At 36.1% G+C, this 11859-nt stretch overlaps 2 protein-coding genes across 3 annotated transcripts in view; one reads left to right on the forward strand and one right to left on the reverse strand.

Moving 5' to 3' along the window:
- The window catches only part of LOC117113530 (S-adenosylmethionine decarboxylase proenzyme-like), a 14520-nt gene extending 5673 nt beyond the window's left edge, over positions 1-8847 (reverse strand). The window contains exons 1-7 of the mRNA XM_033256889.1: positions 8704-8847; positions 7068-7260; positions 6545-6631; positions 2843-2969; positions 2311-2413; positions 1791-1900; positions 651-717 (exon numbers count right to left, since the gene is read on the reverse strand). Coding sequence (XP_033112780.1) covers positions 651-717; positions 1791-1900; positions 2311-2413; positions 2843-2969; positions 6545-6631; positions 7068-7201 — 628 coding nt within the window. The 5' untranslated portion in view covers positions 7202-7260; positions 8704-8847. The remainder of the gene's footprint in view (positions 1-650; positions 718-1790; positions 1901-2310; positions 2414-2842; positions 2970-6544; positions 6632-7067; positions 7261-8703) is intronic.
- A 15-nt stretch (positions 8848-8862) lies between these two features.
- Positions 8863-11859, forward strand: part of LOC117113518 (protein SON-like) — a 14774-nt gene continuing 11777 nt past the window's right edge. For both annotated transcript variants that reach the window (XM_033256868.1, XM_033256869.1), the window contains exon 1: positions 8863-8994. In XM_033256868.1, the coding sequence (XP_033112759.1) occupies positions 8906-8994 (89 nt within the window). In that variant the 5' untranslated portion in view covers positions 8863-8905. The remainder of the gene's footprint in view (positions 8995-11859) is intronic.

Raw genomic sequence — 11859 nt, forward strand, 5'->3', positions numbered from 1 at the left:
AAGCTAACCAGCTCCCTTTTGGCAACCTATACTTGAATAAAAACAGTTAGTATATAGTTCTGGCCTGCTGAGAACGACATGGACTGATAACCGTAGGCTATACTTAGGAAACTTGCTCACCGCTAGCTACTACATAGATTTGGCATTTAGAGTAGAATATTGTTAAAAGGGTAGGCCTTTGTAAGTTAGAACTTAAAAATGCGCCAAGCCTCTACTAGAGTCTAGGCTAGGCCTACTACTCAGACGAGGCCTGAGCCATCCTCCTGGAAAGTTAAAGTTTTGTTGTATTTGTATGGTATGCCGTCTAGGCTTAATTGTTTTTGCCATTGCCAAAATTAGTCTTACTAGGGTCTATTCTAAATATTTTATTAGGGAGGACTATTTAAATTTAGTCATGCCTAACTAGTCGACGCGAGCGGCGAGTGACTCAGTTTCGTGGCTCCAAAGATATGAAAATTTGATTGGTTGAAATTGTTTATTTCGGTCCGCCCATTTATCCAAATACAGAATATAAGATTACGTCATTCTTTTGGCATCCTGGCGCCTGACTTCAGTGTTTTACAAGTCGCTTATTCCGTCTATCTCTAAATTAACTTTCTCGTTGGTGGCGCTGTCCAGAATGAGAAAAATAATTTAAAAAAATAAGAGACTTGTGGCAAGTCTAATTAAGGGTCTATGCAAAGACTGGAAGATGCAAAGAATGGAAGACTTTTGAACCTATTAATTGGTGAGCAATATAGTAAATTTATAATACATTTGATCTTCTGAATGCAACTGTTCTTAGCTGGGTAATATAAGGTCATCTAACTTAATAAGTTGGATGCATTTTATGACAAAGTAGGTGTTGTATAAAACAAATAATCAACTTTTTCATTAATAGACAATGGGATGGAATATCTTATTTGATGCAGAATGAAATGTTCCATTCAACATGGCGATGCCCAGCGGTGGCAGCAGTGGGGTCAGGGCCAGATTAACATGGGGGCTTTTGGGGCACCAGCCCACAGAGGAAAAATAGATCCCTGAAGCCCAGGAAAAATCACCGAAAATCTGGTTTTATGTTTTAGCCACAGAGTATTTAGGCCCACTTGCAATTACAGACCCAGGCCCCACAGCCCCTTTGGTTTAGACCCCTTGTCGGCAAATTTCTGGAGCATCACTGGCGATGCCATGTTGGAGGAACTTTCTATCTTTCAACTCATAATTCTATTCTATTCTATAACACACCTAAATAGATCCCAGTCATTTAATTGGTTGATTTCGTACCATGTGACATTAGTTATTTTGCCCATTTCATCGCTCAGCGTTAAAATTTTGTCCATCATGCATTTTTTCCCCATCCGAATCGTCCATTGCACGTTGCCTAAGATGTGATTACTTTTTCCGGAAGGTTAAATCCAAAAATGATATTACGCCCCCTATAATCCTATCCCTCTTTTGTTTTGACTCTTAAGCGGTGGTTCGTACAGCTCAGCTTGTCTTAACTTTAGCATTGTGCAATGTATTGGAGATTTTATTAACTGTTAAGTATTTTAATTGCGTGGATGATATCTCAAAAACTAGCTCAAACTTGCGCAAAATCTTTGAGGAATTTTCCAAAATGCACTGACGGATTTCTAGCCCTAGGATTTGCATGGAGGATAGGCCTAAGCCAGGCTAGGCTTAGGCTAGCTAGGCCGAAGCGATCTATTTGGGTTTGTTATAGAACAAATAATGAATGTTTTGTATTCGTACAATGGAAATAATATTTTCATTTTTTCCATTCAACTTATGAAAATATTTTTCCCATTGTACTCATTCATTATTTGTATACCATTGCACTTATGAAGCGTTAAAAAAGAGTTAATGCGTTCATACCAGCAGTCGCCATTCAATCTTCCAAGGACATACGCTGCACCTCCTAAAACATACAAGGTTGAAAAACACACTTGTGATTGTTGAATATATAAATATATTAAACAGGTCTCACTCTAATTAAAGACCACTACAATTAAAGACAACCTCCAACTAAAGACTACTTTTTTGTAGTCGCAAATTAACAAATGTCTTTTATCTTTATTATTCTAATTGGAAACCAAAGCTGTTAAAGGCCATGGAAACCCCAGTATCAAAGGTGGAAGGAATTGGAGAAAGACCTGTAATTAAGTATGGTTAATTGGTGTACGTATAATAAAAGAGTGATAAAAAGGAACAATTATGATAGTTATCAACATTGATTATAACCAAATGTGTATAAATGATCTGTATTTATCCAAAAAGCAATAGAATTAAGTATAGTACAACAAAAACAAGACATACAAAACAACTTACCTGGAAAATAGTTTTCCAGTATTTTCACTTCCTCTTCAAATCTCTGGTAGGTTCGGTCCTGCAGGTCAGGTCGAATGAAGTTCTTCCGGGAGTAGAACACGTCCTGTGTCAAAGATTGAATGACTGAATAACAGGCAATCACTTTGAATTTTTTATTTGTGAGTCTCTTTTTGGAATTGTTTTTACTGTGCATTAAATATAATCCTACATGAATTAATATATTCATTCATTTTCAAACAGCTGTATTCAATCATCTGTCAATGTGTTAGCTGTAATTAAGATTTATAATTGGAAGATGCATTCACCACAGTACTGTATATTGTTAATTTTAAGATTCTTTATGTTTGATATTTAATTTATTATTGTGGAATTTACTGTATTGGCAAAATGAATGAAAAATAAAACAGAAATTAATATAGAAGTTATTGATCTTTCTCCATACAATAGATTGAGTTGATATCTGAATCAATATAATTATAACAAAATTTATTGACATTTAAAAACATTGTTCAATAAGCAATACCTACTGTACCTCAACTTTGGTGAAACCACAGTATTTTTCCGCTACTTTTAGTAGCGTGGGAATGCAGTCCAGGGGTGTGGTGGTTCCACATGTCTTCAGAATAAATCGTCGCTTAGCAACAAACATGCTACTTTCACTGTAGACAAAAGGGATAATAAAAAAAGAAATGAAAAATAATTATTATATTAGCATTATGTGGCTTTGCTCTGCAGCTCATTAAACAGGGCTTGAAATTAACTTTTTTTCTTGGTAGCACTGCCAACATTTTCTGGTACCCCCCAAAAAAATTTGGTAGCACAAGTAATTTTTTTAGTAGCACATATTTCCCGATCCTTTTCGCATCCCACAAGATAATAAGCGCTGCGCAATATTTTATTCTTTATATTACCTAAGAAACCCCCACCCACACCTACACTGTCCCCATGGATTATTATGCAAGAAAGAAGACATGAAAGGAAAAGAGAAGAGATTTTTAAAAATTGAAAAAAAAAAACAATAAAAATAATAAATAAGAAATAACAAAAGGGGAAAAAAAGAAAGAAGTAAAATGGTGGAAAGAAAATGACAATGAAAAAACTAAAAGAAAGGTAAGTATCAAAAATGAAATAAGAAAAAGGATGAAACAATATTAAAAAGAAAATAGATATTAAAGGGATAGTAAAGAAAAAAGGTGCAAGGTAAAAAATTCAACCTAACTGGAAGGAAAGGGAAAGTATTTCATGTAAAGTTTCAATTGTTAGGAATATTTCTAAGAAAATTACAAATTTCTGTTAATTATTAACAGATATACACAATATAAAAAAGAAAAACATGAGCAGTAATAATGTGCTAGCTAAACTGTCTAGTCAATGGACTGCCAAAATCTGCAGTTACTTAAGTGGATTGATATATTGATTATAAAATTATTAATTATTATTACTGAAATATTAATTATATTTTCTGTACACTTTCTTTAAATTTTTCAGTATTTTTCTTCATTTGTGCAGGAAATTTCGAGAAAATAGGTCCGCATAATCGTATTAACACTGCAAATGCCTATACATTGGTTACAATAGCCACCGGCCGACTTTACTGCAACATTTGGGCGGAAATTGGCAGACTTGCGTGGATGGAATTTTCTCTTTATGAGATAACTCTAAAACAATTTACACATAATAATTTCAACCTAAACAGAGTTCCAGAGTTTTCACCAACATTTCGGGAGTGCTACGATTCCAGCTCCCCACTTGTCAGAGGCCATTTAGGCTTCGTTTTAAGCCCGAAAAATTGGCATCACACAGTCGGCCGGCGACACTTCTTATTTAGGTTATAATGTAGCCTAGGACATTAGGCCTGTACAACTTCAGCAAAGTATCTTATACCTACATATATAACGATCTATAGTTTCATTTTCTTGTTCAATGGTTGTTTTTATTGAGAATTATTAAAAAAACAAAACTGGTACGCCTTCCAACTTCAAAACTTCTGTACTAATCGCCAGGGAACATCGTCACACTTCTAGTGTTTACAAAGGTTTCGTGGAGTAACATATCCCAAACATTGCAATTTGCCCCAAATGATGTAATATCTCAGCATTCTGATTGGTTTACAACTTGCAATGGACTCAACATACCTTACTCGCCAGCCAGTGTAGTCGGACGCACATGTGGTTTGGGATGTTACTCCGCGAAATATAGTTTCGTAATTGGAAGGCCTAGCTGCTACCAGTTAGTTCGATGTTGTTTTGTTGTTGTCAAAACAAGAAACATTCCTTGTAGAATTATATATTTTTTATATATCTTATAGATTAAATTAACCAATTAATTCAATTGTTGCACTTTATTAATTCCACGTTTAAAATTTAATCTTTAAATATTCATTTATATACAATTTAATTTTTATATTTTTCAAAACACGATAAAACAATCATTTTGCTTACTTTCTGCTGATACTTTGTTAAGAACGAAATAAATTGTTTGATAGAGGAACATTACTAGTTGCCTATGAAATAACTCTGCTTACCATCTACTACATTCAGTGAGAAATGTTCCCAATTCCAGGCTCCTCCTTGTAGACACAGACACCGAGGTTGCCGGACACAAAGTCATTTGACTCTTTGTACGCCGCCGATACGAACAAAAGTAGGTCAGAAGCCGACTGGCTCGTTCAGTAAATAAATGGTAGTAAAGGAGTTGCTTTCTATATTATTTCATTTAATTAGGTTTCAAAATTTGCTGTGAGACCTATTTGTTTGTTTTTTTTGTAAATTTCAAGATGTTGCTCATTGAGATGCATTGTTAAACTATAGCTGCTCCGTGAAGTTTGGCTGAGGTTATCATCAAAGAGTATTGTATACCCTTTGTTATCATCAGCCATGTGATTGAAGAAACGTAATCTTATTTCATAATGTGTGAGGTTTAGGTAATTCGTTTGGTTTTCAATAAAAGATGTCTGCCTTAATACCGGTAGTACTTTGAATATAATCATCCAGATGATGCCTAATTGTATTTATTTACGATCTATTTAGAGTTTAATTTTGATTATTGCTTGATCTGGGCCGTTTACATCATATGAGTCAATACTGTATACGATCGTTTAAAATTTCGGTACATAGTCTATTTTATGAACAAATACGTTAAGGAAACGTTCACAATTACGAGGAGGTACAGGTAAGAGTAGCACTCAATAAAATAGTGAAAAATCATGCAATCCGATGTTTTTATACCAGTCTCATTCGCTTTGACGGTGATCGCTTATTTACCAAGAATAAGATGAGCGCACATTGACACGGTTATAGTGTACAACGTCACACTTTAACAGTCTAGGTCATGCTGATTGGTTGATACAGTACATGTAAAATGAATGATAGCATGTTTTGCGTACTGCCTCACTGAAAATAATGGGCTGTACAAGTTGTAAATAATTGGGATTTGGAGGGAAACCACCTTCCTGCCGCTTACAAAATCTACTCGCGCTACCAAATGACCTTGTCGCACTGAGCGCGACAAAGTTGAATTCCTTGTCGCACCTTAAAAAATCAGGTCGCAAATGCGACCAAATAACCCTTAATTTCAAGCCCTGTTTAAAACATTTAACAAGAAGCAGAATAATTGACCATTATCATCTCATTAATAAAAAATAAACTTGTTTATTACATGATAATAATGAATTCTTCTGCAATGGAGGGGAGGGTGGGATTACACCAGAGAAGCCCTGGTAATAATAATAATAATAATAATAATAATAATAATAATAACTGTAGGTAGCAATTTGATCAGCACAGTTGAATCCAAAAAGCATTGAAAAATTGTTTGATTTAGATAAAATTTGACTTACATATCGTTAATTAATGGAAAACACAACAATTTTGCATGTAAAATAAGATCAACTTAGAAATTATTCGAGTTAGGCAAAATCAACTTAGTAGGCAAGTTTTACTGTATGTATACAACATTAACATTCCTTTTGTTACAGCTTTTTAATTTTTTTTTGTTTTGTTATGAGTGTTGTTATTCAATAATTAACAGAAGGTACTGCATAAATGATGCTGTATTAAGCAAACATATTGAATTAATTTTCAGTCTGCCTTATTAAAATTTTGGTTGCTACAGATGCTAAATATGGTGCACATACCAGTAAATCAATAAATTTAATAACATGTGAATAATACCAAAACTGCTACAGAATTAAATAAAAACCCTTTGTAGTACAACAATAGTGATCGTATTTTACCTGAGAATATAAGAGCATTGTGTGCTGTCAAACATTTCACTAATTATTTCACAGTTTACACGTTTTAACATCTGTTCCCACTCACATCTATAAAAAAATATTGAGCACAATTGAAATTTTAAAAAACAAAATTTTTAAAGAATACTTTATGCATGAAACATTAAGAGATATGTACAGTACATAGTAAAAATACCAATTGGAAAATGTAGCCATACAGTAATAGAATGTGTGTACGTTGAACCGTGGCAATCTCTAGGTCTCCCATTGCTGCTTCCCTTGCGTTTCAGTTACGATCGTGCACGGTCTTTCGAATAAGACGTTTAAGCCGTTGGTCCCATGTGCAATATGGTTTATATGCACGGTAAAGAATGTAGTACACTCTTCGGAAAAAGTGCAGGGGATTGTCTCCCGGTGTATTGCCCAATCACCACCAGAAGGACCCCACTGGAAACAAGTCTTTGTGGGCTTTTCTTGGGTGTGATTTACACTGAAATACTCCTATCCTATCCTACAAGGTACATACCTTGGTATTTTCCTCAGATCGTTACTACCATCATTACTATTATGCTCTTCAAACCAAATTTCAAAGAGCTTCTCAGCGCCCTCGTAGTGTGTCACCTGGTTGGTACAAGGCATTCCATTATTAGAGGCTGCCATCCTTGCATCGCCCTCCTTTTCAAATCAGCCAAGCAGCGTTTACCACTTCAAATACAGTTCTGAAATAACATAAAGTAATAATACATAATAAAATTAATAACACAACTTGTGAGGGCAGGCTTCAAACAAAATGTTGTTTTTCAAGATCAGATGATAAACAGGAAGGAAAAATGATATTTTAAAATGATGCTTTTTTGGCGACTTGTCAATTATTACTGATCCAGATAAAAAAATAAATTATTTATTAATATAATTATTAAATCATCTGCACTGTAGGTCTATACTACTCAATGGTAACTAGGAAAGAGTATTGTATAATTTATCATTTAGCAGATAATACTGTATATCTGGCCTATCTGTAGGCCTAATGCTACCATCATTTACACTTAACCTCTGAATTGCAATATGTATCTATCTATATGTCTGTAGTTTTAGTTAGTCTTTTAACTAGTTTAAGTTCCAACTTTTGTAAGTATTGCAATATGTTTCTTTTTTGTACTGTAGTTACTTGTATTTTGCATCTTTTAAGTGTTTTAACTTTTAGTTTATTTTTATTCTTTGTTGAAGAATCTGGAAAAAAAATTTCATGCGAAACCAAGTTGTGCACGCTGACCAATAAACATTGTAACTTGAACTGACAATATAATAAATACAGTAAAAGACGTACTGTACTACTGTATCTACTTAAACTAACCTTGTCCAAGCTCACCCGCATATGGTAAACACAAGTATGGTAATTGCATGATGATACAGATGATCACCAGTTGTGACTCGAGGCAGCATGGTCTCCTACTTCATCTTCATGCTTGTACTCTCTCTAGCTAGGAAGGAAGGTAGGCCTGGCTGCCTGTTGTTTCCAAATGAGCGCTCGCTGTGCTCTGTGTTTATGCCAATTATGTTTCTTGTGTTGATTTTTTTGTTTAGCTTTCGAGTAACCCGTTAAAATATTTTGTTATCGTATATACGATAAACCGTTTAAACGAATCTTCCTAGTGTAAAAATTTCTCTTATTTCTTTTGTTTTCTATATGAACAATCGCTTTTTAGCTTTTTTATCATTAACGTTATCGTTGAAGTATAAACAAGCATTTAGGCTAGGACTAGACTAGAACGACCCCACAATATTTGTATCGCGTAGGCCCTACGATACGATACGAACCATACCATTACCACCCAACTCTAAAATTAGTTACCTAGTAATAATGAACAGCTTTGGCGGAAATGTTTATGTCAATAAAAGAAACTGAAACTGAAACAATAATAACTGGTGTGGAATCATGCCCAATATATGGCACTCCATACAAATTCCGCGCGCCCGAATACAGGCTAGGCCAAGAAGGCCGGTTCAGAAGGCCAGTGCCTAGCCTCATTATTTACAGATAATGGTGGTACCGAAGAGATACAGACCAAGTGGAATTTAATGACTGTAGACCTAGTTCCAATAGTTATTTAATATTGTATAATAGTTAGTATTTAACAACCAACTAACAAAATTAATCCTACCTTCAGGCTTTCACTTTGATTAACCAAAAGCCATGCCATATGCCGGGTCCGGGCGCATTGGAATTTTAGTTCTTCAGGCGGCGCCCTCATACGAGCGAGACAGAGCCAGAGAGAGAGGGAGCTGAGAGCTGATCTGAGAGGCGGTAACCGTGTCGACGACGGGGAACCTCGAGGAGGTGGTCGTGATCGAGGAAATCGATGGATGGTGACGAAAATGGACTCGAACATCCAAGAGGCCTTAAGAAATTTCGCTCTGCAAAAGATGCAGGCAATTGAAAAAGAAAGGCACAGGTGACTGTTCAGAATAGTAATATAGAATAGAATTGTGCAACCTGATGAATAAAGCCAGTTGTGTTTGAACGGGTACTGTTCTGTATGTAGGGGCCTAGGCCTAGGCTAGGCTAGGCCTAGCGTACAGTGAGTGGTAGGACTTAGCCAGGGGTCAGGCTAGCCTAGGCCCTAGTAACTAGCCTAGTTAGAAGGCTAGAGGCACTAGACTACGGTACTCTAGTAGTAGTCTAGTATAAAAAATAATGGCCTAGCTAGCCCTGCTAGTTACCCGTACTGTAAAGTTTTTTAATTGCGCGGAGGATATCTAAAAAATTAGCTCAAATCGCTAGCAAGAATTCGATCAACTCGGCCACAAAAAGTTCGGCTACAGTCAACTCGGCCACAAGTCAACGACAGTCTCTAGGCCTAGAGAAATGCCACACAGCTCAGGCTTGATATAGAATTCGATCCAACTCGATCACAAGTTGACTCGGCCACAGTCAACTCGGCCCCCATGTGGCCTTTCTCGAAGCCTACCTAGAGACAGTCGTGTTCCCTTCAAGTTTCTCCGATGAGGGACGCTAATCGCGCATGCACTACCGATCGCCGTAAGAATAGCATTGGGGGCTATTTTCATGCCTCATCGTAAAAATAGCCACATACTATATACAGTACATACATACAGTCTGGCTAGCTAGGATCTACCTAATGCTTATCTACTAGGCCTAGGCCCTATCTCGGTGCGAGACCAGTCAATACTTCAAGCAAAAAAGATCCAGTTTTAGTTTTTTTTGCAAATTTTAATTTGTGCGATTTTCTAATCTGACCAAAAATTTAATTTAATAATAGTTTTAGGTCCTAGGCCTATATATGTTTTTTAAATACCGTACAACACTTTATGATCAGTGTGGCACTCACAATCATAGTGGTACATTCAAAAGAGGGTAAAAAGCAAGTACTATATTAAATCACATAAATAGATAGATTGTTAGTCTTACCCATATTTGGCAGTGATGTATCTATTGGGTATGGGAAAGCTATTTTCCCTCACCAGTCTTCCACCAGTTCTCTCCCCCCCCCCACACACAATTTACAATGTCCGAAGAAAAAGAATCACACTCGAGTAGTTAAAAATCACCTCATATCACCTTATTTTGTGAACTTCCGCCCTCATTTAATCATCGATCTCACACCCAATTACACCATCCCCCTGGCCCCTTTTCAAGAATCTTAAATACACTACTTATATTTGGACCAAACAAATGAAATGAAAATTTGACATGAAAATTTGTATCTATTTCAAATGTAAAAGTCTATGCATGCTACCCATCTACTTTCATTACTGTAGTGTTAATAGCCTAGTTACCTCCCTTGCTATACCAAAAGATATAGGACCTTGACACCTAGTCATATGTAAAGCTGCTCTCCCACCTAGGTTTATTTATTTATTTAAGAGTCGTACAATTTCTACGAGTTAAAACTCGTGATCTTTGGAAAGGACCTATACGAGCTTATTACGTGTTAGCTACGAGTGAGGTACGACTTTATGGAGTTGGTTACGAGTTATGTACGAATTATGCCGAGCAGAGCATCGAGTTAACTACGAGATTATTAAGAGCGTAACAAGTTTGTACCGAATTAGATACGAGTTAGGTACGAGCCAACTCGGTGCGCTCGTACTTACTCATACTCGTTTCGGGGTGCTCGCATCAAACTCGTAGATGACAAAACCGCCGACGAGTATCCAGAGTAGTGTAGGAGCACCCCGAGTACTCTACGAGCTACCTATGAGTTCTTCGAGTTTACTACGAGTTATCTACTCGTGGCGATAATTTTGAACATGTTCAAAATTAGCGCCACGAGTTCAGAGCTGCTACGAGTAGGTAATAGTCCTCTCCGAGCTTCCGAATCGTCCTACGAGTTTTTGCCGAGTTTACCGAGTTAGCAACTCGGCATTCTCTTGTAACTCGTATACTGAAAAAAACCCTAGTGGGAGAGGGGCTTAATTAAGTTACATTGTTATTTCAAAAATTAGCCATTAATGCTTTATAGTTAAAATTAAAGTAGAGTTGAAATTAAACTCTAAGTTACAATTACAATCATAATTATAATTTGCTTTTGTTACTACAAAACTCCAGATTGACCAAATTCAGAATATGTGCAATTTAATATTTTGATATTGCTTGTTTGCTGTAGCAATTATTTTCTGACAATTATTATCGGATCAGCAACATGAAAATTGTGAATCTAAAATTTGGCCTAGGCCTAGATAGGAGTATGACTATATTTTTTAGATATCATATAGGCCTAATTTATGGCTATTTTACATTTGTTAGTGGCCAATTTGTGTATACTAATAGAATAGGGGTGCAGGTCAACTCGGCCACAAGTCAACTCGGCCACAGTCAACTCGGCCACAAGTCAACTCGGCCACAAATCAACTCGGCCACAAAAAGTTCGGCTGCAGTCAACTCGGCCACAAGTCAACTCGTTTATGCATAAATAGGAGTATTTTGCAGAGGGAACCTGTGAAATCGGGTGAAAATTACATTCGATCGAGAGAACTGGAGATTTGTGACATATCGGGTGACACCTGACAGGATCGGATGAGTTGGCAAGTAAAATTCTGATCATCGTCACATCGTCGTGAGATCGTTGTATACATTTCTTAACACTGTACTCTTATTCAACAGAGAAAACCTGCCACTTACAGAATGGAATAAAATCTGACAATTGTAACATTAAAAATTTAAACAATTTTAATAACTAAGAAAAACACATATATTAATGTTTAATTTTGTTCACGTTAAAACACTGACATAAAACATGAGTACATACTGTAGACCTAATCATAAAAAATTGAAATAGAAAAACCACATTATGATT

Source organism: Anneissia japonica, unplaced genomic scaffold (assembly GCF_011630105.1).
Source record: "Anneissia japonica isolate Jap-2015-1 unplaced genomic scaffold, ASM1163010v1 scaffold287748_len1686314_cov196, whole genome shotgun sequence".
In the NCBI taxonomy this organism is placed as follows: Eukaryota; Metazoa; Echinodermata; class Crinoidea; order Comatulida; family Comatulidae; genus Anneissia; species Anneissia japonica.